Source organism: Pteropus medius, unplaced genomic scaffold (assembly GCF_902729225.1).
Source record: "Pteropus medius unplaced genomic scaffold, Ma_sr-lr_union100, whole genome shotgun sequence".
Classification (NCBI taxonomy): domain Eukaryota; kingdom Metazoa; phylum Chordata; class Mammalia; order Chiroptera; family Pteropodidae; genus Pteropus; species Pteropus medius.
In genome coordinates this window covers 134425-162091 of record NW_024340701.1, presented here as the reverse complement: position 1 = coordinate 162091, position 27667 = coordinate 134425, and the positions used below count along the sequence as shown (strand labels likewise).

Here is a 27667-nt window from a genome sequence, read left to right as displayed (position 1 = left end):
TGTTGGGTTAAAGATTCAGAATTTATCCAGGAGGCCAGGAGTTGGCAAACCATAGCCCGTGGGTCCATCTGACTTGTTGCTTATTTTCTTAAAGTTTTATTGGACAATAGCCAAACCCATTCATTTGTGATTTTACACTACAATTGCTGACTTGAGCATCTGTGACAGAGACCATACTGCCTGCAAAGACTAAAATATTTACTACCTAGCCCTTTACAGAAAAGAAATAAGTTTGCTGACCCCTGCCATAGGCAATGGGCAACTCCAAAAGAATTTTAAGTGGAGAGTGACATAATTACAGAGCATGGTGGCAGGGAGCAGGGTTGGGGTGGAAAGGAAGGCCCTTTGACTTGTCAGGAGCCCGTTGCAATTTTCAAGATCAGGAGGTCTTAAGCTCTCTCTTGTCAAAACACACTGCTTTGAGAATCTGAAGAGAGTTTTGAACTCTCCCTTAAAAAATGGCTAGGTACATAACATAAACATTCACATGCAGAAATTACATGCAGGCATTACCTCATTTCATCCTTATCAGAGTCCCTGAGGGGCCTATTTCACAGATGAGAAAACAAAGGCTTAGAGAAGTTGCCCTGGCTCTGAGGCTGGTAAATGAAGAGCCTGTGCTAGCACCAAAGCCCAGGCTCTCAGCCCTTGGAGAATTCCTCCTGATTAAGGCATAGTGGTGGAGGGAATGGAGAGGAGGGCACAGAGCCTGGATTTGCTCAGGAGGGTGACACGAAATTTTGGATACTGAGGCGGGATGCCTCACGAAATGTGATATGTCTGTCTCCTAAGTGTTTTGTGAGAAAGGCATCCTAAAAAGTGATACCAGCCTTCTGGAGTGGCCAACAGTTATGGGGCCAATACAGGGAACTAGTTCCTCTCTGACCAGGGGGCACAATGTGGGCAATGGGGCAGGTGAGCTAACTCCAGTCCATGGGGACAGTCACCCTAGGATACCTGGAGCAGTAGAGAGAAGGGGCCTTGCAGTCAACTGACTTCATTCTCAACCCAAGTCTGTCTCCTATAAACTTATAAACTGTATGTATGACCTTGGACAAGATACTTAAGGGCTTGGAGCTCAGTTTCCTGTGCTATACAGCTGGGTTGCTCAGAGCCCCTGGGGTTGCTGGGAGACTTGAATGTGATAGGATTACAGCAATTAGCCAAACACACAGTTAAATAAAGGTGTTCCAAAAGCCAGGGTCCTTCCCTCTGTCTTGGGCTTTGTCCTCATTGCTTGGGTCAGTCTAGGCTGCAGTTGAGGGAGGAGAGAAGATGAGCCATCACCTTATCTTGAATCGTCTCATCTCTCTCCTGGATCTCCCGCTTGAGGCCCAGGATGTCCTTCTCCAGGGACTTAATGACTCCTTGCAGCTTCACCTGCTCTCCCTTCAGGATCTCAATGTCATTGGCTCGCTCTTCAATCTCCTTTTGCAGACTGCTGAACTAAAGATACAAACAGCAACAACAAAGACCACAAAGTTTTTGAACTCATCTCCACTCCTCCCAACTATCTGCAAATTTAAAGAGCTCCCTATTGAAATTTGGGACAGTCAGGAGTTTCCCAGGCCAAATGGATGATGTAGTATTCTGTCTGGTAAGATACGGTCCTGTCCCTATACGCAAAGGCAGACTGTCTGCATCAAGAGGTTCTGGAGACCAGTGCCCCGAGTGGACCCAGAGTTTTCCATGACCACACTGACCTTGAAAAGTTGTAATCCATGCCTATCAAGGTTGTAGAGATAGAGCCCTAGATGAGCCATCTTAGCCATGTCCAAGAAGGGAAGACATGACTGTCTCCTAGACTGACTAGCAGCATGATTTCTAATAGGAAGGAATGCGAGGTTGCTTTGAAACTGGTTTCTCTATCGCTAAACAGTTTTGGGAAAACTGTGGCAATTCTATAAGGATCTGAAAATTGGATCCCTCCTTGTCTTAACCATCAGTGACCAAAAACATCTGCTCTGCCTTGTAAATTAAACACCCCCAAGTTTTCTCCCACCCACGGAGTCTGAACAGGAGTCACCCAGGACTCCCTGGACCAGGAGCCTGAGGACACCTCCAGGTAAAGACTATATCATCTCCAGAAGACCTCATCTCCAATTCTATCAAGGGTTTAGCTCTGAAAACTAGTTGCCAATAAATGAAAGCCCAGAGAGTGCCTATCAGGGTCACAGTGAACCTCATGATCCCTGGAAAAAGAAGGGGAAGCCCCGACTGTTGTAATAATGTGGTAAGAATCTGTCTCTCTGACAGTGCAAAGAGAATCCTCACACCAGGCAGTGCTCTTCTCCCAAACTGCTTGCTGGAGATGAGATCCTCCAGGCATGACTCTGACAGGCCACCCGAGGCAGAGCCGCTGTCAGCAGGCTCCGCTCTCTGACCATGCTCTCCATCCACGTGTTCTCTGCAGTACTGCCCTTGCCCGTGCCCGGCCCCTCAGGGAACACCTCAGTACCTTCTTCCTCATGATGCCTGTTTCTCCTTTGAGCCGCAGGTTTGACTCCTTTTCATCCCGAAGCTTTTTCTCATACTTGGTTTTGATATCTTGGATTTCTCGATCTTCATCTTCTTCAATCTGTTTCTTGGTTTCTTCAAACTCTCGCAGCTGCTGCCTAACGTCTTCCTGTGCCTGGCTCAGAGACAGGGAATGTGTGCTTGGGGAGAAGGGACACATGATGCCTTTATGCTCAGAAGACCTGGGATGAGAGGGACATAGGGGGCCTATCCTGGGGAATGGGAGACGGAGCGTTATTACAGAAATGGAAACCAAAGCCATGGATTCCTTGACCCGTCCGTCCACTTTCCTCCTGTCTGTCCTTCTACCTTCTCTTCTTTCCTTACTAGATTAGGCCTCTGGCTCCATCACTTCAACCACCATCCTACCAACACACCGTACCTTGTTCTGCCTCTGATCTTTACACTGACACCCAGATGTCCTCCATCCTTCCTTCGCTGAACTTGAGACACCTGTAATTTTATATTTACTTGTGAAACTACTTGACTGTCTCTCCCACGAGATGTAAGCTCCTTGAGGGTAGAAGCCCTGTCTATCATGTCCATTGCTGAGTCTCCAATGTGCAACATATGTCAGCGCATAGCAGCTACTCAGCAAATATCCAGATGAATGAATGAATCTTTAATTCTGCCCTCCCACTCCTTATTCCAATCAATCCTGACCTTTCACCTCCCACCTGACCTTTCACCTTCTAATTCCCTTTATGCCTCCACCACTGTCATCTCTTGCCTGGACTGCTGTGTTGGTCTCCTAAGTAGTCTCTAGTCATGCTTCCCTCCAGTCTGTTCCCACTCTCTAGTCAAGGGGAGCCTCTAAATCACGCATGTGATCATGCCATCCCCAACCTGAAAGTCTTCCGCGGCTCACCCTGTCCTCAGGATGGAGTCGGGTCTACAAGGCTCTGCATGAGTTAGCACTGGCTTACCTCTCTGGCCTCAGCTATCACTCCCACCCCAAACTCTTGCCAGAAGTAAACTAACTTCAGTTCATCAAACGTGCACGTCCCTCAATGGCTGGGCTTGGCACATGCTGTCCCTCTGTTTTCAGCCCCCTCTCCTATTCTTCCTTCAGCTCTCGGCTCAACTTTCATTTCCTGTGAGAAGTTTGCCATTCTTCATCACTTTATGTTATAATTGCCTGTTTGACAGATTCCTCCACTGGAATGGAAGCTCCTCGATGGCAGGAGCACACCTTTCTGCTTACCACTGGGAACACCCAGCAGTATCTGGCACATAAATGGTGCTGAATAAGTGAAAGTCTAGAGAGCCCAGATGCTGGAAAAAAACGAACGCAGCCTGGTGGAGTTTGGCAAGTGACTAGAGCACGACTCCTCTTTGCTTACTGCCACCTAGTGGTGGAAATTTTAGATGGTATCAGAATCAACTGCTTTCGTCTGATACAGACCCTGGCACTCTCCCAGGTGGCTCGTACCATCCCTGGACTGTGTGTTTCGGGTATTAAGAGAGACAAGGTGACTTTAAAACTGGACTCAGTGGCCTCTTGAGAAAGGCTTCTCTCTTTGCCCATTACATGTCACCACTCTCCTGCTAGATCAAAGCCTGCCAAGGTCAGCACTGCCTGCAGCCTAGAGTCGCCCACAAACCCCTGCTCTCGATTTGGTAAATATTGCTAAAACGTAAAAGCAGCCCATCCAAATTAGTAAGATGGCATGCCAAGTGGAAGCTTCCTAGGAAAGTTCTGAGTTGAAATCTTACTGACTCAAAAGAAGAAATGCATTGCAACCACTGTGGAAGGTCCTGGAAGGAAGGCCAGCCTCTGTCCCCTCTGGGTAGATTCAATACCCTCGAGGGCAGGGCTCAGTGAACATAGGATGTCACCGTGTAAGCCACATGGTAGAAAGATGTGTAGGGCCCTGAGACTACAAAGGAAGGCTGTTTAGCCCTGTGGGAGGGCAGAGGGGTTAGTGAAGATTTCTTCAAGGAGTTGGCCCTTGTCCTGAGTCTGTAAGAGTTAAGCACAAGTGGCCAGGAAAAGAAGGAAAAGGAGTCCGGGGAACAGAAATCATCCTGAGCAGAGAGGAGCAGAGAAGCTCAGAGGCTCTGTGGGAAACTCCCAGATGCTCCATATTGTTATATTGGATGGGAGGGAGCTGAACAGGGACAACTGGAAATGGGGCTGGGGGAGGGGGGTGTGGGCAGCGCTGAGTCAGAGTGGCTCGTGAGAGCTGTGTTAAGGAACTCTCCTCACATTGTGGAACCTAGAACCAAAGCACACGGGGCTCAAGTGGGGGTGAAATTCCCTTAGTTCTGGCTGCCAGCTGCTCAGGGCTCAGCCTGCTCTGAGGCTCCTGCCCTCAGGAGACCTTCACCCCTACTTCCTACTTCTCACCACATTTATCCCCCACTGCCTGGTCACCTTCCCAGTTCATCAAACATTTCCAGATGCTGACTCACAGTCTCCCTTGCCATCACTGGGGGTGGTTACAGAGGATTCCATAATAACGTCTCCTTTACTGACCCCTCACTGGCTTGGACACAATGGCTGGTCACTGGCTGAACTTTATTTTCTGTGGCACCACTCAAAAAAAACCCCAGTTACAAATGAGGGCTGCTGTGTCTTCCTCACTCACACACCAGCTTGCTGTGCCATGCTGCAGAAAAGCACCCAGGCCGGTGGATTAATGCCTCCAGAATTCATGTCTCAGACCTGAGCTGGGCTCTCAGCCACATACCTGCCAGTCCTCTTCTTGGTCACTCTCTTCCTCATTCCCTTCGAAAACTGCTCCACGCCTTCGTGACTCTCCCACCCACTCACTATCAGCACAACATCTGCCAAAATTTCATGCTGAATAGGAGGCCATGCGGCCTCTCCCAATTTTCTCTTCATCTTGGGAAACTAGATATTTTGGAAACTCAAACTGCTTAAACATTTTATCACATTGCTCTGCCTGGATTCCCTCCTCTCTTGCATTTCCCCGTTTCCTGTTCTGACTTATATTCCCCCTGGATCAGATTAGCACCTGCAAGCCTTCCCCACCTCCAGGCTGGGGCGCACCCTTTGTCTGTATTCCCCGACTGTCCTGATCCATGTGACCACTTCTCTCACCTGACTGAGAACCAGGCCCTGTGTTTTATTTCTGCTGGTTACCTAGCACTCAGGCTGGTTACCTAGCAATAAGGCATGATTTGTGTTTGTTAAATCAGTGAAGAAATGACTTGACCTTGAAAGACATAAGAAGTTACCATGGGGTTTCAGACAACCACCTTCCCCATTATTCAGGGCCGTCGTTCCTCTCTAGGTTCTGTAGGCTTTTTCTAGAAAGGTCTCCCCAGTTCTTAAGGCTTGAAGGTACGTTAAGATAGAACAATAGGTATGAACTGAACTTAGTCTATCCAAGGAATTTCAGCCTCAAATCTGAGCACCTCCTAGCTCTGGGAGTCTTGTGGTCTACAGGGAAACAAATGTGTAAAATTAAGGCCAGAAAACAAGCATGCTGAAAGCAAGCTGGGGAAGGAAAAGGAGGTCAAGGTCAAGCAAGGCTTCCCACAGCTCTTTGGGCTCTTCACAGGCCAGGTCTGCAGGATGGCACCATGGAAGGGAGGCACAGCTTGGCTTCCTGTGAGTACCTCTTCCAGAAGCGTGGTTTTCTCCTGCAGTTTGGCCTCGTAAAACTCCGTTAGCTCCTCCAGGGCCTGGCTCTTGGTCTCATCGTTATCCCGAAGTTGTTTTTCATATTCCTCCTGCATCCTCTGGGACTTGAGCTGCAATTCCTGGTACTTCTCATATTCTAGAAGCAACTTTTGGTTGTTGCAATATTCTAGAGAGAAGAAAGAAAGGTATTTAAGGTGGAACAGTAACACTAATCTCAGAGACACCTAAGAAGCCTGGAGTGCTTTTCCACCCCCTTCCAGCACCAGCTAGAACATCTGCTCGCAAAGCCAAGATTCAAATGCCTGCCCATCTTCCTCATCTACCTCCAACTCTATCATCTCATTAGGCAGCCAAACTCCCTCTCCTTTGCTGTCTAGGCAAAAAGGTTTCCAGGAAAGTGTAGACAGGATGTTTGGGGGTTCAGGGCCAAGAAGAATGTGCTGAGTGTACAAAACAGGTAGTAGTACCTTCATTTTACAGAAGAGTAAACTGAGGCCCAGTGAGGCTGGGTGACTCCTTCAAGCTCCCAGCAAGTACATGGTGAGTCTGGGACCCGAGGCAGTCTATCGGGCTCCAAACCTGAACTTTTCTGTATCTACTACTGGCTTGTGTTTCATCCATGTTTAATGAATGAGTAAATACATAGGAGTAAAAATCATGGTGAGTTCCAGGGGATTCATGTGGTCCGTTAATAGACAAATCCATATCACCTGGGACTTCTGCTGGACTCTTAGAGTCCCTAATCAACCCTTCTGCCCCTAACCAACCACCTCCGCCCATGTGGCCCCTACTTGTGAACTCACCTAGGTCCTGCAGTTCTCGGCTTTGTTTGTCTAGGAGGTCATCTATGCGTTCATGATGAAATATATCCTGCTTTTCTTTTTCTGTTTTTAAAACCTGAAACACAGGGTCAAATGTTCTCATTTCTATACATCTGCTGAAAGCATTACTGAAGCAAGAACGCATTTTACATCTGTCTTTACTCACAAACATTTCTCAAGCTCATATTTTGTACCAAGCATTGTTCTACGAGCAACAACTAAGCTATCACTTTTCTTATTTACATTATATTCTGCTCTGAAAGTTCTATACTTTCGCTATTTATATCCTACTACGTGGGTCTTGTCAATGATGAGTTGTTTCGGACATGTAGCAAATGCATTTTTGGGTGGAAAAAGTAAGGATTCAGTGGAATTCTCTGTTGTTGGCAGATCGCTGTCAACTCAATCCTTGGATCTGTTAATGCGTCAGTTTCTAAAGAGGTGTTTTCTTTGATGGAACCGGAAAGCTCCTTGCAATCAGGGGAAGTGCCATCCCTAGGACACGACTTTATGCTTAGCTTACAGGGGGCACCAAATCAAAGTCTGGTGATTAAATGAATGAAATAATAAAATTAACAGTCAAGGTTTTTTTTTTTTTTAAAGCCAAACTCTGACCCATGGAGATGACATGAAAGAACAAATACCCTTTAAACAATAAATAGGGGGTTTTGGATGAAGGGCCAGGCAGATCTGTGCAGAACAAAAAAAAATTATTCTGAGAGAGTCCTGGGCCAAATCTAACTACAGGAAGACCATTTAGACTAATTTTAATTAACCTACTGACAATTCAGAGATCAATATTCTGCTAACTCTTTTCTTTCTATAGTTAGTTTATCTTGTGACCTTTTCATTTTGTTTTTAAATAAATTTCTCTTGGTCATAAAGGTAATATGTTCTCATTGTAGAGAATCTCAAAATTACAGAAAAGTATTAAGAACAAAATTTAAATGATCCGGAACCCCAATTTCCAGAGATAATCACTCTGTTAGCTAGTTTCTTAAAAACTGTTCTGTGCATATTTATATTACCTAATTAATAATATTCATATATTTCATATTCTGCTTTTTTCTACTTAGTACTTTGTTGTAATTACTTCTGATATTATCGACTGTGCTTTAAAAGCACCCATTATAATATATCTTATTGCATGTATGAGCACATGCCGGTTCCATCTTGAATAAACTGGAGTAAATAGGAAATTTCTTTTGATTTGTGGTTGTTCATTTAGTCTCTCAAACAGACCTGGTTTTTCGTTTTCAAGGACTCCATTTCCTGGATGAACTTGTCTGTTAGCTCCTTAATCTTCTCAGAATAGTTCATATCCTTTAGTCGCAGCTGATACTCATTCTCCATTTTTAATTCTTCCACTCGAGTCTTCAGCTCCAACATGACCTGAGCCTTTGGGGGAAGGATGCAGAATGAAGAGCATTCACAGTGTGGTTCAATTGGACTATTTATATCTGTGGCTTTGAGCTCTCTGAGACCTGCAGCTCTGTTTAGCCTACGACTCATGAGTCTCAACTAAAACTTGTTATCTTTCCCCCACAAGAGACATGCAAACTAAAAACTAAAAGACAGACGAGCTTCTTTTTCTACCCTCACAACATATGTTCAGCAAGCCCTACTGTGTGCCGGGCATTATTAGGCTAATAACTCTCTCATTTCCTTCAAACATGCATAAATGTCAGCTGCTCAGTGAGGTCTACCTGGACCACACTATTTAACCCTGCTCACCTCCCCTTCCCATTCCCAGCACTCATGATCCTCCCCGCTGCCCCACTTTTATTCTTTCCTTAGATCTTGGCACTTTCTAATATATACTTTATTACTTTGTTTATTGTCTTCTGTCTTCTTTCCCAACTAGAAAGTAAGTTCCAAGAAGGCTGAGACCTTTGTTGGGTTTGTACACTGATATATCCCAAGTGCCTAGAAAAGTGCCCAATGCATAGCAGGCATCTGAAAAATATTTGTTGAATCATGATGCCTGCCCCATTACGAACTGTGATATGTGCCTATAGCTGGGCGGTTCTCAGGACTGTCCATTTGTCCCTCTGACCTCACTGTTATTACTTTAAGTCCTAATTTTTACCACTTTGCTGGTTCCTAGGTCTAAGTCTTCTTCCTCTAATCCATTATATTTGCCATTGCCACAGTTTTCTAAAACTAATGTAATACTCATACCTCATTTTTTTAGAGTAAGTGAGAACTCAGGTGTTTTCTTCTTGCTCACCTATGAATACACTCTGTGCATCCCCATTCATCTTTTCTGGTCTGTCTCCCCTACTGCTTATGGACGACTAGAGAACAAGGAAGGTGTTATGTTCGTTTCTGCATTCCTGGCCAGCAGACTAGCGTGAACCTGGCACACAGGAAATACTGAAACAAGAGATGAATACAAGTTGCATGTGCAAAGTCAGGAAGGTAAGAGCGAGGATGCCAGGTCAGGGCACGGCGTATGATTTGGTACAGATGGGAGGCAGAGTGTGAGGGAGGAGGCCGAGACTGGGTCAGACCCTCAAAGTCTCTGTAGGCCCTGCTAAGAAATTTGGATTTTACCCTCGAGGGCCTCCGAAGGTCCTCATCTAACCCAATTCAGTTGACTTTGGCCTCTGAAAGACCTCTCTGATGGCAGAGTGGAGCATGGGCTAGATTAGAGAAGGCTAAAGGCAAGGGTACTGCTTTTCAGGAAGAGGATGGTATGGGCTTCACCAGAGGCAGGGTAGAGGGAGCAAAGCGGAATGGAAAGATTCAAGAGAGAGACTTAAGGGAACATGGTGCCTGATTGTCTGTGTGGTGAAGGTGAGAGAACCGGAGATGAGGACTGTTTCTCCCACCAGATAGGTCCCTGTAGGTGCACTTGGCCTTTCTTGCTTCACTGCCTTATCCCAGAAGCCTGGCACAGGACCAGCAACACTGTCAGCACTAAATAAATATTTATCAGATGAATAAATGACCCAGGGGGTCTGCCTTGGGCTAGTGGAATACATTTACTGGCGGGGATGATCCAGTGTTTGCCATGCTCATTGTCCTTCCTCAATCCCTCCTTCACACTGCTGCACAGCAGTCTCTTCAAAACGTAAATCTCTCAAGTCATTCCCGAACCTAAGTCTGTCAGCGGGTCCTCAGGAACAATTTCCAAAGCCTAAAACATGGTATCAAGAGGCCCCGCACAATCTCTCTCCAGCTTGTTCTCCAACCCCTCTCTTTTCCAGCCCCATCTAGCCAGGAGCATCTTCCCCAGAGCACCCCTCTCTCATCCCTCTGCACGCACTTAGTCCTCGGTGTGCAAGAGCCTTTCCCATTTGTTCTGGAAGGCTCCGTCCAAGGCTCACTTCCTCTGGCACTATCTGGCCTGCATCAGGGTCCTTCCTCCTGTGTTCCAACAACACTGTTCCTTCATCACACTTAATTCCAGTTTTGATTTCACCTATGTTTCCTCCCAGGCTATAAGCTAAAGACAAGACCCTCTTATAGCTTTCATCTCTGTGATCCCAGACCTTAGTACAGTGTCCGATACATAGCGGACCCCTCTGTAAATACTAGTTAGATGAGTAAATGACCGAATGACTGGGTAAATCATGGCCTGAGAGATACTTACATAGAATGTCATAGAATATAAAGGAAAAAGAGAGCTGGGAATTCTGGGGAATGTGACTTTTAAAGGACAGGTGGAGGAAGAGCCAGAAAGGAAGAGTCAGAGAGGCTCACAGAGAATAATAGGAATGACGTCTCGTGGATGCCAAGAGAGACAGGAGTTTTAGGAAGTCAGCAGTACATGTACTTGTCATTTCCAGCCTGGCAGCAGTTCTGGCAGGCCTAGCTGGGGGCTGGGCCAGGAGTCAGCCCAGACACCACAGGCCTTTTGGTGAAGCCTGGTGTCTCCTATTTGGTCTTTTCTCCTATCCCTTGGGAGGAAGAGAGAAGAAAACAGAGAGAAGGAAGAGAAGGAGACATATTTGGCTCCTGCAGTGGGTCAGACCCCAACTCTCAAAGGCTCTCACCCGTTCTTTCCTTCTACTTTGCCTTTCCTGCCCAAAGTTCCAGGGAGCTCTTGGAGGGATCTTGGGAAATGTCAGGGGCCTATCATCCTGTGTGGGGTCCATTTTGGCATTGCTGTTCTGATGATTTTACTTGTCTCTATATCTTACTTGACTGTGAGTTTCCTTGCTCACAGGGCTCATGCCTGTCTTTTTACACATGCATCCCCAGCACCCAGAAAACAGTAGGTGTTCACTAAATGTGCTTTGGCTCCTGGATGAACAGCAATGAGTGCATAGCTTTGTCATCCTCTGTAAGCCTCTTTAGTTTACCATCCATTTGTCTTCTCCCTTAGGGAGTGGAACACACAGCTCCCTCAAAGCTCCCTCAAAACACATCTTTATGGGATGTTTACTACATGAATAGGAGGAAAGGCCCTTTGGGATAGTGATTAAGAGAGCGGGCTCTGGATTAAAACCGGATCAGAACTCTGGTCCAGCTACTTATTAGCTCAGTGACTTTGGACTTACCACTCAACCTCTCTGAAACCAGTTCTTAAAACGTGGGAAAAAAAACAGTTTCTTCTTCATAGAGATGTTGTGAGATATAAATGAGAAAATACTTATAATAAGCATAGTGCCTGGTTCATGGCAAACCTAAAAAATGTTGGTTATTGGTTATTATTAATTGTATTATTGTTTTATTATTGGGGAGTAGTTTTGGGGAATGTTTTCTAAATACCTCTTTTTGTGTGTGTGAGTAAAGAAGGCTTCACATACTAGCAGTTATTAAGTTTCACAGATACAACCGGAATGTTCATTTTGTCAGTTCAATTTTGTAAGTATTGATTGTCTTCCACGTGCTATAAACTGCTGGTCATACGAGAAAATTGTATGTCATGGTTTCCACCCTCGAAGAGTAGGAAGAGGAAAGCTAGTTGATGGGCTAAAAGTAAAGCACAGCATAAGGCAATCATGTGGCTGAATGACAGGCAGGGTGCGGTGGAAACAGATCAAGTAGCAATGAAGAGGGCAGCATGGCAGTGTGGGCAGAGAATATGCAGAGAAAGCTGGGCGCTCGGTGCAGCCAGCTGTAGAGGGCCTCGAATGTTGGCCCAGGAGTATGGATGTTGTCTGGTAATTTCCATGTCCCTCTTCATTAGATCCAATTCTTACCTTCTCTTCCATGTCTGTTTTAGTAACAAGCACTTCTTCGGCAAAGCCTACTTCCCTCTCTCGCTTAATTCCCCGACCATCTTTATCAAAAACCTTCCAGGTGAACAGGCAGCCATCCTTGGCAGCTGTCAGCAGGAATTGGTCATCGAAGGTGAGCAATATCTGAGGAGAAAAAGACCATGGAGAGGAGGCTTTCTGAGGCTGGGATGACCAGGATTGAGCTGGCTATTGTGCAAGGCCTCCCTCCATGTAAGCTTGGGAACAGCCTCACGGGAGGAAGGCTTGATCGTGGGTGAGAATAAGACAGGAGCCCTCGTGGGCCTTTGGTAATGAAAAGAAGAAGCTAGACTATGTCTATATTCACTGTGGATTTAGAATCTTAAGAGTCAGTTATTATTTAGACTATACGAAGAACTCTCAAAACTCAACAGTAAAAATCTCAAATGATTCCACTAGAAAGTGGGCAAAAGATATGAAGACACTTCACAGAAAAGAATATACAGATATGGCAAATAAGGCCATTAAAAGATGTTCAACATTATTAGCTGTTAGGGAACCGCAAATTAAGACCATGATGAGATGTCACAACAACCTGTTAGAACAGCCAAAATAAAAATAGTGACAGTACCAAATGTTGACAACGATTTGGAGAAACTAGCTCTCTCATGCATTGCTGGTAGGAATGGAAAATAGCTTAGCAGTTTCTTAAAAAATGAAACATACACTCACCATATGATCCAGCAATCATACTACTGGGCATTTATCCCAGAGAAGTGAAAATTTAAGTTCACACAAAAGCCTGTACAGTATTGTTCATAGCAGCTTTACTTGTAATAGCCAAAAACTGGGAGAAACTCAGAATATCCTACAGTAGGTGGATAGTTAAATAAACTATGGTACATCCTTACCATGGAATGTGACTTGGCAGTAAAAAGGAATAAACTATTGATACACGAAATAATTTGGATAGATCTCAAGGGCATTATGCTAAGTGAAAAAAGTTACTCTCAAAAGGTCACATACTGCATGATTCCATTTATATAAAATCCTCAAGATGACAAGATTTTAGTAATAGAAAACAAATGAGTGGTTGCTGAGGACTAGGGATGGGGTGGTAAGCGGGGTGGGTGTGAGTATTAAAGGGCAGCATGAGCAAGCTCTTTGTGGTGATGGCACAGTTTTGTATCTCGATTGCAGTGGTGGTTACACTAATCCATGCATGTGATAAAGTGACATAGAACTACACACACTTATTGAACCAATGTCAATTTTCTGATTTGATATCGTATTATAGATACATTAGATGTAATTATTGGGGAATACTGGGGGGAGGGTACATAGGACCTCTACGCTATCTTTAAAATTTCCTGTGAACCCATGATTACTTCAAAATAAAAGGAAAAAAAAAAAAAGAATTAACTATGAAAAATGTCTTCTCACAATCAGCAGTATTTGTTAAAAACTTTAAAAATGGCAATGCTCTTTCTCTCAGGAATTCTATCTCTGTCTAGGAATTCAGCCTTAGAAGGTAATTGGAGATGCCCATGGAAATCTGTAGACTAGCACATTTGTCCGAGTTCATAAGGTAATTTAAATGCCCACTTGTATGAGAAGAGTTAAATAAGTTATAGCCTATCATATGATAGGATATTTGTTTAGATACTAAAATCATGCTTTTGAGGAGTATTTAATTGGCAAGATGCTTACAATAGCATTAAGTAAAAAAAAAAACAAGCAGGCTATGAAAGAGTATACATGTAATATGATATCAATTTATCTAAAACATATATATATATAGAAAACATATACATATATATATATGTAGAAGAAAATGCACCAAAATATTAATGATATTATTATGAGGACTTTATTTCTAAAATAAACATGCATTGCTTTTATCATTAGAAAGATAAACATCTTATCCACAAACTTAGATTTGAAGGGAAGCGGGTGGTGGGAAATAGGTTATAGTAATTTACTTTGGACCTAAGACCCTGGCTCAGTACAAGAATGTTCTAGTTTATAAATGAAAACTCCTTTCTTAATAAAGATAGTGTCTACAGGTAAGTCATTATCGAGTCAGGGTCATAATTGAAAACCTCAGGTGTTGGTGTTTTTCAATCTTGAATAAGAGAAGGGAGGAGGGGTGGGGAGATACACATTTTCCAAGTGCCTGTTCTTCAGAATTCCATGTGCATGGAAACTATTTTTTTAGAAGGGAGAATGAAGGGACAATTTACAAATGAGTGTTCATGTTATTACCCCCAGGGAGGACCTTTTGTACCCCGGGGGAGGGGCAGGAGCTCATCTCCTGGGCTGTGACTCTTTTTAGTCAAGGGCACTTTTGTGGAGCGGGAGGAGAGCTGTGAGCAGCCAACACTCAGCAGCATTAGCCTGGGAGAGGAGATCTGGGTAGAGAGCCTACAGCATCTCTCAAATGGCCCGTTATTATGTTCCCAATATTATGGTGAACAACCTTGTACATAAATCTTTAGGCGCATCTCTATTTCCTAGGGTAAATTCCTGGGAATAATTTAAACAAAGACTATTAACATCCAGTAAATGTTTATTGAATGGATGACTGGATAAATCAATAAGGAGAGAGAAAAGGCCTTGGGAGGTTGATAGGATGAAGAAGGTATGTGGAAGGCAGGATCAAATGGATCTGTTGAGGGCTAGTTCTGGGACTGGGCCCTGAAGAGAGGGTCCCCTCTCACCTTGGTGACAGGACCAGCATGAGCCTGGTACTCATTGAATTCTTTCTGCAAAGACAGAGGGTACTTCATCGCACGGATGGTTCCCACTGAGGTGCCCACAAACATCATGCGCCCGGAGTGTGAGATGACAATGGCTGTGTAAACGACATCGAATGCTGACATCTCTCGAAGGACCTGGAACACAGACAGCTCTGTTCAGTTTGCAGGCCTGAGCCCTGTCCTCAGTGTCCCTGAGTCATTATCCCGTGAAGGAGGGACCCTGTTGTCACAGGCCTTCTTCTCACCACACTCTCTGCAGTAAACATGGGGCTGTCTCCGGCAGATCGTTGTAGCTGCCCAGGGGTGGGGCAAGGGGAGACTCACGGAAGAATCTGCAATCTCCTTGAGGGTCTGGTCAGATCCAACAGCAAAGATAATCTTGGAATCAGGGGAGATGGAAACACAGTTGTAGCTGCAGGACTTGAGCACACATTCTGTCTCTCTTTTTCCCGTGGATAGATTCCATTCATACACAGCACCGTCTGTGCCACAGGAAATCAGTTTGCTGTCATCAACATTCCACACAATGGAATGAATCTACAGGGGAGGAAGACATTCCCAGTGAAGAGTGTGCACACGCAAACACACACACACGCACACACACATGCACACACACGGAAAAGGCAACGTGTGCCTCTAGACTGAGGCAGAACGTCCTTTCCTGGTACAAACCCTTTAGGAAGAACAAGCCATAGCTTTTTGGGAATGTTAGCATTCTGTTTCCCAAGATGCTTATAAAATATTGAAGATGAAATACTCCTATTTCCTTTTCAATTTATGAATGGAAAGATTGAACCAATTGTAACGATTCCTATAATTCTACAACCAATTAATTATGGCGGGGATTGGGGGAGAAACTTATATATTCATGGAATTTGCAAAAATAGGACAGAGAGAAGGGACTTCCAGAATGGAAAAATAGGGACCTCAGCTGACCTTCTCCTCAACCAAATAAGTTGACTGTTAAAATATTATACAAGCAATTATTTAAAGTCTCTGGAAATTGTCCTAAGGGCACACAGCAAATGTAGAAACATTCCTACAGGAAAATCTACTCAGTCTCAGTAAGAACAGAATCTGGCATGTGAGCCGCGATCTGCAGGTGCAACATGTTCTGCATAAAATGCCTTTCTTTTTCAATTGCTTTTTCTCTCCAAATTCATCTGCTGACTTCTTACTCCTTTTAATCATTGGTCCCTCCCTTTTCTTTATGCCCCATATCTACTCTATCTTCAGGAACTATTGGTTTTACTAATTAAGTATCTTTTGAATCCATCCACTTCTCTCTAACTGTACCGCCTCCACCCTGGTCCAAAATACTATCTTCTTTCATGTAGATATCCACAGTAGTTTCCTTACCATTTTTACCCTTGCCCCTTTCAACACATTCTTCACTCTGCAGCCAAAGTAATCTTTTAAAATGCAAGTCTGGTTATAGTATTCCCTGCCCTGGAAGTCTTCAATGATTTTGAGGAACAATAGGATAAAGTACGAAATCCTTAAAAGGCTTACAAGGTTCTATGTACTTGGGCCCCTGCTAACCTATCCAATTTCAGCTCACTCCAAGTTTTGTTCTGATACCTATGTTCTAGCTCCACAGACATTTCAGTTCCTTTGAAATCTCCTATGAGATTTCCCAAGAAATCTCCCATCTCAAGGTCTTTGGATCCCTATCTGCAATGATTATCTCTACCAGCTCTGTCTAGCTACTTCCAACCCACTTCTTTAGGACAAAGCCTTTGTGAATAACCCAATCTCCTTCATTATGCCAATTCCTTCATTATTTCCTTTCATAACACCTCATGTTTTTCTTTTATTGAATTTATTGCAATTAGTAATTAAATTTGTCTGTGCCTTTGTTTTAGCGACTCTTTTCCTAAGTAGACAGTGACCTCCTCAAGGAGAGGAATCACTTCTCTTCTGTTCACTTGTGTCCCACTGGACTAGCAAAATGCTTGGCTCTGCGCCCCTTGTTTCTCTGGACACTGTTCATTCACTTACCTTCCCTGTGTGTCCTTTCAGGTTTGAGATGTTCTCCAGGCTTGTGGTGGTAAAAATCTGAATCACATTTCCATTGACTGCAGCGAACAGGTGACCTCCATTGCTAAAAGCACACTACAAAAAAATACATCCAGAGAGCAAGAATGAAAGAAATGAGCAGTCTCGTTAAAGGTTACAGTCAAGAGCTCTTTTTCTCAAAAGAGGTGGGAATCTGGGGAAGGTACAAATAGAACGAGAATCGGCTGATATTTTCAGACCCTTTCACTATTCCTACAGCTCGTACTGGCTAAGATGCTTACACTGCCATATGTGCTTACGCATGAAGCTGCTTGAATCATAGAAGAGAACATTCATTTCATTTGTAGAAGTTTCGGAACGGGGAAGCGGTTCCTGGAATCATTGTCTTGTTTCTGCGAATCATCTCGGGGAAAGATGGTGGGCTGCTTAGTACCTCTCACTATTGCTTGTTTTCCCTGGCTCTACCCAGTCTCCAACCTGGCTTTCCCAGCTGTGCCTCTGATTCTGTGGTAACTTTTTTTTTTCCAGTGCTTTTGTATTACTCCACAACCATAGAGAGGATCTGTCACAGGGCTTTGGGCTCGCTTAAATACATTAGGGAGAATAAGAAAAGGGTGATAGAGCCATACACTCAATAAGTTTGGTGGAAGAACTGAATTTTTTTTTTTTTTTAAAAAAAGGCACTAAAGTTCTCTAAGATATACTTTGGTCTCACCTCCCCAGAGCATGTTAGTTCTTGATATTTCAACCCTGGTTTCCCAAGAAACTGGATGTTTATCTCCAGCAGTTCTTACCTCTCTGCATCCTCTGACAGAGTATTCTTTGAAAGAACGTATATCATCAATGAGTAGATTCATAAGGCGTAGTTTGTCAGCAAACCCTGCCACAATGAAGTGGCCAGATGGATGAAGGCTGATTGTATATGCCTCTTCTTGGTATTCCTTATATAGTTCCAAAGTGCTGTGAATATCAGTTCTTGAATTATAAATCTAGCTCGCTAAATCCCTCAAGCTCTCCATTGTATCTAGTATGTATTTTTATCATAGCATTTGAGATACTTTATTGCTTGCAATGAATGCGTCCTCCCTTTTCTATATTTTGAGTATTTGAGGATAGTATCCAACAATGAGAATAGCAAGTAGGGGGACTGAACAAGGAATTGTCTGTTGGTGTTAAATGCACAGCTCCATTTAGATTTCTTAAATCAAAAGGATTGCACTTTTTTTTTTTTTTCCCAGCAGCTCCAGCGGAACAAAGAAATTACAGTGTAGGGCCATCTAGGTTGGAGATTCTCAGGGTAGCTATGACAGAAGGATAAAATCACTAGGAAATTGAGGGGGCTTGGGGCGGTGATGAGGAGAAAGAGGAGAAATACATGCTCTGGTGAGCTCCATGAGGCCAAAAACAGATCAAGTAGGAGTAAGGGAATAGGAAAGCTGGAAGGACATAGGATGTCCTGGAAGAAAGTGAGATACTAGAGTGTTATCTCTATGTCCCTAGAGCTGGTATAGTGTCTGGCAAGTAGTTAAGCATTTAATAAAGCACAAAGTAATTTTCTAGCCCATCCAGGAATGAAAAGAGAAGGTAGGTTGACTGACTTGATTAAAAATTTTTTTTTCCAACTGAAAGCTTCTAAGTAATGCAAATTTAAAATTCTCTAAAGTAATGCACATGAAAAATTTAACAACCCAAATCCTGCATATTATAGTATCAAAGCCTTTCATTCCTTACTTTGATTCATAATTCCAGATGCGAATGGATCGATCCAGAGAACAGGTGGCAATGAGGGGTTTGCGGATGCAAGTAGATAGACCAGTGATGGATGCTGAGTGTAATGGGTACATCAGATACTCAAAGTGGGCTGGCTCCCCCTAGAGAAATCATACAGAATGAGATTCGGCAGGGTAAGCAAAAGGCTAGCTATGCACTTTAGCTCTCATTACTACCCATGAACATTAACTAGCCTGGGTGTGCAAAATCAGGTGGTGAACAAACTGTTTTAATATCATTCATTTTTTCTTATTCCATTATTATTTAAAAACAGTATTTTAATGGCAATAAAATATTTGGTTCCACAAATATACCAGAACTTAATTTAGCCATTTCTCTACTGTGGGGACACTTAAGTGGTCTTTAATTTTTGTTATTTAGGAATACCTAGAATAAATATCTTTGCAGGTAAGTTTTTGTACCTCTCTCTTTACTTCCTTAGATACTGTAGTGTGAGTGCAGGTATTATTAAGCTTTCTGATTGTAGTGTAAGTGCCTGACATTCAGCTTTTGATTGTCAAAGCATCCATTTTAAGACATCCACCTTGAATAAACATATTGCCAGCTGTACGGTACGGCTACTAGCAAAATGACCAGATAAGGAAATAGGCTGCCCCCTGTGGAGGTCCCTCTTTCTGAGAACCTTGAATAACCTAGATAACTGATGGCTTGAGTGACCCCTTCTCCCTTTCTGTGCCCTAATTCCTGCTCTTATGCTTCAAATCAGCCAACAAAGAGTGAACCCATGAAAATCTAGATACTCCACCCCTGGACTCTAATAAAGGCCAAGCCCCAGGTCTATGCTCTCTTTCTACCTGTGACCTCTCTGTGTGGCCCCTGGACACACGTGCCAGGTCCCCTTCAGGACCTGTGAATAATAAATCTTGTTCCTCAAAGGTCCCTGATGGCTTTTGCTGAAGTGCATCCTGCAATCATAATAAGAGCCATGAAGGCCAGTCCAGCCACAACATAGGCCCCTGTGGGGGAAATGTACAGTCCTAGGCCAGTACCTGGGCTCTCCTAGCTTATAGCATCACTATCAATTGGCTGGGACTGACATAACAGATACATTTGTAGAAGCAGAACATAGGCAAAAACAGTATGAATAATTTTAAGGGTATTGATAAGTACTTCCAAATTTCTCCCCAGGGTGACTATATTACTCTATTGCCAGCAGCAGTGAGAGTTGGGTGAATGATTTTAAATTAAAATGTATCCTGATATATTGGTTGTATAGGTTTCAGATGTCTATTATGAGGCATTACACCTGGGACACCTGAATGAGGAGTGATGATTGGGAAATTTAATGAGGTACACATATTTTGGGTCTGTTCACAAGCCAAGACAAAGTCTGCAATGGGATTCCCTCAAATTCTGGCTCTCTTCCCCTTATAAACTTATCTGCATCACTCTATCTTCTACTATCTTATAAAAAGAGGTACTGTGCTGCGGTGGGGGGGCAGGCACAGATTATTCCCATTCTTCTCTATCTGTTACCCCTTCTTTCTCCAATATCTTCAACCTCCTTGCCTCTACTAGCACATTCCTATTAGCTGCTTTTATTTTTTTCTTTCCTGAAGGATGAGCAAGAAAGAACCAATATGGGGAAGAAGGAAGGGAAGACTGTTCCAGGCAGAGGGAACAGTATGTGTAAGAGCCTTTGGCAGGAGGGAATCTGCAGATCCATGGTGGTTGGAAAGGCCAGTCCTATTAGATGGAACGATGGGATGAGGCAGCCAGGACCAGACCATTCCTAGCCCTGTGCACTCAAGTCTAGTTCTTCTCAAAGCACTGGGAAGCCACGAAGGGATCACAGCAGTGATGGTGGTACTGGTAGAGGATGTGTATCTTGCAGTAACCAGACCTGGGTTTTGAAAAGACCACTCTAGCATCAAAATGGAGTATAGCTCAGGTGCAGGAGGGCACAGTGTATATACGGAAATAGGCATGAGGCTTTTACAGCGGAGGAGAATGGAAATGCTTTCTTCTACAGAAGACCCAACCCCTCTGGTCTAGTTCCCTCCTCCCTTTGCGGCCTTCCTTCTGGGAGGCCCTGCCTGAGGGGAGACAGGATCTGTGTGATGCGCTCACCCCTCCAGACAGAGAAAGCAAACAAAGTGGAGATCTGGCCATCAAATTTGTCCTTTCTGAATCCATGCAAATCAGTTCCACCCAGGTGAAATGATAAAAAAATAGTTTCTAAATCTGCAGGTTAAAAACAGCCCTGGATTTATGGTGACCCCAAATATAGGTGGCCTAAAAGGCCCCACCTGAGACGATCTCCTTCACTCACCTCTTACGGAAACAATCTGTGTTCACTGATGGATGAATGGATAAAGAAGATGTGGGGTACACACACACACACACACACACACACACACACACACACACTACTACTCAGCTATCAAAAGAGGTGAAATCCTGCCATCTGCCACAACACGAATGGACCTTGAGGGTATTACGCTAAATGATATAAGTCAGACAGAAAAAGACAAATACCATATGACTTCACTTATATGTAGAATGTTAAAAACAAAAACAAACAACAAAACCCAAAAATGAACTCATAGAGGCAGACAACAGAGGTGTGGTTAGCAGAGGGGAAGAGTGGAGGGAGGGCAAAACAGGGGAATGGGGTCAACTGCACGGTGACAGACAAAAACTAGACTTTTGGTGGTGCGCACGATGTAGTATACACAGATGTCAAATTATGACGTTGCACACCTGAAACTTACATATAATGTTACCTCAAAAAAAGAAAAAAGAAAAAAGAGGCCATCTCTTATAACCTCTCACTGAAAACATGTGGAAAGTGATGTTCAGAAAGGTTTAATCCGAAGAGATTTGTCTAAAGTCACATAGTAGCTTTTAAGAACCTGTTTCCCGAATTTTCTACAATTCATTAGGTGTGTGATACTTTCAAAATGCTCTACTGGTCAGAATCTTTTTTTTTTTTAATTGAGATATAACTGACATATAACGTATTCGTTTGAGGGTATACAACATAATGATTTATTAGCCTATTACCTTTTAAATACACTTAAATCTCTCTCATCTTACAAACAAAACAATTCTTTCTCTTCTGCCTCATCTCTGCACTTCATTCTATGAGGCCAGTATTATCCTGATACCAAAAGCAGTCAAAGGCATCAAGAAAGAAGCTACAGACCAATTCTGTTATGAATACAGATGAAAAAATCTAGAAGGAAATGTTGCTGGGGAAGACTCACCTTGCTGATTTCTGTTAGAGACATGGTGATGCTATAGAGTTGGTTCTTACTGGTGCTGGCAATCAGGGTTTCCTCAGAGGGGCTGAAGCACATGCAGAGAATGTCCTGTTTGTCAGACTGACTCGGGTCATTGCTCTGCGGGTCCACAGGAATCTGCCCAAGACACAAGACAGCTATCAGTGATGCCCCTACATTGTCAGTGGGTCCTTGAGCTTTCAGAGTTCTCTTGTATACTTTGAGCGTATGGACTCCCAGATAAGCATGCTTCCAGGATCTGCCTCAGATCTGAGAAGGGAGGGCTTGAGTTGCTGCTGTTTCTGTGGGTTTTATATTCACCTTTAAGCGATTAGTGGATGAATAATAAGACAGCGGCATACGCTAAAAAAAATGATCGATCTATACCTCTCAATCTATACCTCCAAAGACAAGCATTAGTTTAAATCCCACTCTCGCCCACCTGTTGGAATCCTCGTGCGGGAGCCCACCTGCACCAAGTACACCAGTATGTGTACTTCAGAAGGTGACAGCCCTTCTTCCACGTGAGGTGGGTGACAGGACAGAGAAAAGGAAAGGGGTCACACAGGTCTTGCCAGCAGTCTCTGGGAGGACCTGTAGTTCCAAGTAGACATGATAAAATTAGATTTCCTTTTCCCTGCTATTGCTTTTCTTCTATTAACAACCGCACGTCTTGAAACGTTGGCTTGCACGTACCATCTCTATTTCCTTATCAACTACTGCTATTAATTCCTTATAATTTGATAAATAAAATTTCCTTCCGCTGCATCATCTACTGAAACTGTCTTCATGAACATTAGAGACCCTTTCTCACCAAGCCAGACACCCCTGCTCGGTTCTCATCTTCTCGACTTTTCTAGAGCCTGTAGCAGCGATGTGGCATCCACCTCCCTGGGGTCCAGGACACTGAGCTCTCGTGTTTCCCTCCCCCTGTCTAGAGTTCTGTCTTCCTATATACCCCTCGCTTTTCCTCATATAGTCAACTCCCCCTTCTCCACCAGGACAGCAAGGGCTCTGGGAAGCCGCTCTGACCCGCCCTGGGCCAGGTGGGCCCTGATACTCCCTCAATGTACCCATGGCACCCAAGAGTTCCCTCTACTGTCACATTTATCATGCTGTGTAAAGTAGAATGGGAGCCCTCAGACTAAAGGCCTTGTCTGTGTTGTCCCATCCCTGTGCTTGGAACAGTGCCTGGCACATAGCAGGTGCTCAGTGAATGAATGGGTGTTGCCTTGCTGCCCGACTCCAGAAACAGGTGCTTGAGGGAAGCAGCCATGTCTGATACATCTCTTAGGCACCCGGCCCAGAGCCTGGCCCATGGTGGATGCACAGTAAACACTTGCTGAATGAATGAGTGATTGACCACTACTTCTTAGCATCCTCTGCTGAGTCTCTAAATTAGGAAATACTGTTTTGTACTTAGTCTTCTTTCTTTCTATTTTCTCTCTCAGTGATTTTACCTAATATAAGGGTTTCAATGAAAACAATAGCAGTGAAAGTAATTACAATGATAAATATCTAGAATAGTAAAAATAAAGCGTCAACTACATGCCAGACATAAGCTAAGCACTGTGTGTGTACATACTGATCACACTCCTAAAGTCTAAACCATATTTCTGATGGTTTCACTTTATTCCAGGAGTCAAATGTCAACTTCCTCAGAGAGGCCTTTTGCCCCCTGTCCTTTCCCTGGCTTTGTTTCTCATAATGTTGATCCGCACCTGACAATCGGTTCATATTTGTCTGTTTGCTTGTTGACTGAGCTCTAAGTACAGACAGGCTCTTAGTGTGTTTGCTTCCCTACTGTGTCCCTCCCAGCCCTTAGCCCAGAGCCTGGCACAAAGTAAACCCTCAATAAATAGTTGTTAAATAAATGAATAAACAAAAGAATAAACTGCTTCTCCTTGGTCCCCACCCACCTTGCTCTTACCCCTAATTTTCCTTCTCTGGCATCTTTTTCAGGCATCCAGTCTTAAAACTGAGGCATCCTCTCTGGGAGCTCCTTATCTCTGGTCTCACACATCTACTCAGGGAAAGTCCTATAGACTTAACCTTCACAAAGTGTCTTTCCCTTCCCACTTCCCCTGCTACTCACTGCTGAGATCCTAGACCTCACTACATGGCTTCAGTTAAAAAAAAAAAAAGTCTTTTAACTGATTCCTAACCATGGCAATATAAATACTATCATTTACTAGCACCAAGCCCTGTGTTGTTTCATCCTTTTGATAACCACAAGGGATAGGTTATTTTCTCAATGAAGACACACAGGTTTTGCTAGATGCAGCTACTCACCTGAAATCACTTAGCCAAAAAGCAAGAGTCATGTCTAACTCATTCAATGAGTTTTTAACCAGGACACGTCCATTGAATCGCCCCTGGTATCATAGGCAGAGTACTGTTCTTAAGCATATGCTTCCCCATTCACAAACAGGTTGCCTGCAGAATTACACACATACTCCTCAAGTTGGCATTTGAGATCTTTTACCAACTTTAGCTCCTATCTTTTTCCTTCAGGTGACTTTAGTGCCTCCCAAATACACTCTGTCAGTGGTACGTTGTTTAATTTGTTCCTTCCATCTGTAATTCTTAATCTGTTTCTTCCTGTCAAATATCATCCATCCTCTAAGACCTTTCCTCAAAGATTACCATCAAACATCCAGAGCCTTCTAGGTTCTTCCCCAACCAGATATGATCTCTCTCTATAACAGTGTGCATTGTTTTTTCCACAAACATTTACTAAATGCTTACTATGTGCTGGGTAGTATGCTGGACATTAAATATCGATATGTATCATAACAATACAGTTTTTATGGGGACACTAAGCTTCAAAGAAAAAACAGAATTTGCCAAAGTTCTCTCCTAGGATTCAAATTCACATCTTTCTAATTCTAAACTCCAATTCTGTACAACCCATCCTAAAACTTCCCTCAGGACAAATGGCTCAAGTCCCCATTTCTGCTCAGTCCCTCTCTTCCCCATCAAACTTGCCAGCGCTCTGCTGCTGGAGAACAAATGCCAGTAGGACCCCAGTTTTGCTTCTTCCTCCCCTCCTTACCCGGATTTCCCTGCTCTCGTGGTAAAAATCCTTCTCCTCCGTCCTTTCAAATAGTAGAACTCTGCCTGGCCCAGCTGAACAGGCAAATCCCTTTGAATAGGCTGCAACGGCAAACACCTGGGGCATGGTCAGCTGGCTGTGGCTACTGGCCGTCATGATCTGTTCATAGGAAGGGAGTGGGGAACTGATGGTTGGAAATTCGATCAAACTAGAAAAAGAAAAGAGCATATAAAGTTTAGAGAGACAATCCCAAGGAGATGAATTCTGCTAGGGATGAGAAAGAAGAGCTGTTTTAAGGTGGGAGAAATCACCCGATGTGAGCTCCTTTCCCATAACCAAAACGCTACCCTTCGGTTCAGGAATGCCACACAAACTCCAAAGAGAAACTGGAAGGTTGCAATTTATCTGGTGGTCTCACAACCCTGCGTGGTCACTATAACTATTGCTATTATTATTATTATCATCCTCACTTTATTGTTTACAAAAAAGTGGTTCAGAGGGATTGAGTTTTCTAAGATCACACAATCAGTAAGTGGAAGAGCTAAGAATTGAACCCGGGTGTCCATTTCCTTCCTTCCTCCCTCTCTACCTCCTTCCCTACCTCCTTCCCCCCTCATTTATTCATTCAATCATTCATTCATATAACAATATGTATTGGCGTCATACTGTGTTAACAATTCTGTGAGACAATGGTACATGAGACTGACACAGTTTCTGCCCTGGGAAACTTAGTCTAGGGGGCATGTGATAAGGACTGCTGGGGAGAGCTGAGTAGGATGGGAGCAGCTAGTCAGCAGGTAGCAAGGATTTTCTGAAGACAGTTACAGGGGAGGTACATCCCAGAGGCATGAGCAGAGGCTGAGAGCTCCCAGCTGAGATCTGAAGGACGAGCAGCAGTATGTCAGGTATGTGTATCAAGGGGAGTGGGATGGGGGTACGGGGACAGGGGAACTACACATGACCAAGCCCAGAGGCAAGAGCATGCACAGAAGATGTGTGGTCAATAGAGGCCAGAGCTCATGATCCAGATGTAAAGGGTCAGGAACATGTGGGCCAAGTTCAGGAGTCTGGGCTTCATTGTTGGAGCCCTGGATCCACTAAAGGATTGTGAACACAGCAAACTGGAGGGCATGGAGATTTATTAGGAAGCTCTTAACCAAATCATGACTGAAAAGGAGATGTCCCTGGTGTGGGGGATGGTGAAAATGGGTGGACTGAAAGTTACTGAGGAAGAAGGATCTACAGTATGCGATTATGTTGAGGGCTCAGGCTCTGGAGTCAGACAGACCTAGGTTTAAATTTTGACCCTGCCACTTAACAGTGCTGTGATCTTGGGAACCTCTTTAAGCCTCAGTTTCTTTGTCTATAAAATGGGAATGACAATAATATGTACTATATAGGGTAAGACTCAAATGAGAATACATATACAGTGCTCAAGGCAGTGCCTAGTACATGCAGTGGTACATTCTAATATGTGTGAGACACAATTATTAGTTGTAGTAGAGTTAAAATTGACAGCTCCCTCCTGAGCCCTCACTTTGGCCCATATGCTTCTGTCGGATTTACTGACATTTCCTTGCACTTCTCCATTGGTCTGCTGCCTCCTACCGAACTGCAAGCTCCTGGAGGATCTTTGTTCCCAGCACCCAGATGCCTTGCACATTGCAAAGGCTAGGTGGACATTTAATTAATTGGTTCAGTAAATGGGCAGCCATTAGAAAATATATTTTTGAAAATTTGTAGTTTTGAAAGCTAGCGATACTAAAATGCTTCTAAAATAAAGTTAGGTGTGAAATAAAAAGAACTGTATCCAGACGATGGTCATAACTATCAAATTTGTGCTTGAACAGAGATGAACATTAGAAAGGCAGAGGGAAAATGAGCTGATTTTTTTTCCCCTCTTTAATTCACTCCCCACCCCCCGCACTTCCACCCCTGACCTACGGATGTTGCCGTTTTCTCTTAAGAACTGGATCTCTGAAGGCCGGGAGTCTCCTCCCACGCCTGGGGCCCCTGGGATATGATCTGTGGCCCCACCTGGGGTACGAACCCAGGACCTTCTGCGTGTAAAGCAGATGTGCTAACCACTACACTATGGAGCCACTCCCAATTTTTTTTTTTTTTTTAAATTTTTTAGGCGAGGCAACCCTTGGTTGACCTCACAGATTGCAAGGACCTTGTCAGTTTACAATCTCTTATTTTTTATTGTTTACGCCTATAGCACCTGATCTTCCTAGGTGGTCTCCAAAATGAGTTGATTTTTAAGGTAAAGAGGTTATAAGTGATTTTTAAAGAATGCTGTTTTTGGTGTATTGCTACTAGTACAATGAGTATATTTTTACACAAGCATGGGCCCAGAGGGGCACCATTACCTCTCTGATTCCTGAATCACCTCCAGGTTCTTCAGGTCGCTGGTGGGCTCCTTGACCATTATACTTGTCTCCCAGCGTTGATCGCCAGATTCAAAGAGGAAGAGCCTGCCTGTATCAGTGCCAACGACAATCTTGTCTTCAGATACCCAGGTATGGGATAGGTAGTTTTGGGGTTCTCCCCTCTGAAAGTTGGTTTGCTTCAGGGTTCCCTCAGCAAAACGGAGAAGTTTAAATATCCCATTTCCAGTGACACAAACCTGTGTGTTATCCTGGGGACTAAAGCTCACCTGTAAAATGTGAAAGAATAAAAAACAAAGATTTATAAAACTAATCTTGATGGAATTAT

The 27667-nt window shown here is 43.8% G+C and overlaps 1 protein-coding gene and 1 non-coding gene across 8 annotated transcripts in view; both read right to left on the bottom strand.

Annotated features, from left to right (window-relative positions):
- The window catches only part of CFAP57 (cilia and flagella associated protein 57), a 53963-nt gene that overhangs the window by 20920 nt on the left and 5376 nt on the right, over positions 1–27667 (bottom strand). For all 7 annotated transcript variants that reach the window (XR_005657369.1, XM_039883303.1, XM_039883311.1 and 4 more), the window contains 14 exons: positions 27322–27608; positions 24950–25157; positions 21880–22032; positions 18611–18750; positions 17674–17839; positions 16862–16975; positions 15185–15397; positions 14822–14995; positions 12105–12266; positions 8194–8349; positions 6934–7027; positions 6106–6296; positions 2459–2632; positions 1288–1446 (listed from right to left, as the gene is read on the bottom strand). Coding sequence is in view for 6 of the 7 variants with exons in the window: in XM_039883273.1 (XP_039739207.1) it covers positions 1288–1446; positions 2459–2632; positions 6106–6296; positions 6934–7027; positions 8194–8349; positions 12105–12266; positions 14822–14995; positions 15185–15397; positions 16862–16975; positions 17674–17839; positions 18611–18750; positions 21880–22032; positions 24950–25157; positions 27322–27608 (2391 nt within the window). In the remaining variant the exon portion in view is untranslated. The remainder of the gene's footprint in view (positions 1–1287; positions 1447–2458; positions 2633–6105; positions 6297–6933; positions 7028–8193; positions 8350–12104; positions 12267–14821; positions 14996–15184; positions 15398–16861; positions 16976–17673; positions 17840–18610; positions 18751–21879; positions 22033–24949; positions 25158–27321; positions 27609–27667) is intronic.
- On the bottom strand, positions 26978–27051 carry TRNAV-UAC (transfer RNA valine (anticodon UAC)). Its single transcript has one exon. It is a non-coding gene; the product is annotated as a tRNA-Val (tRNA).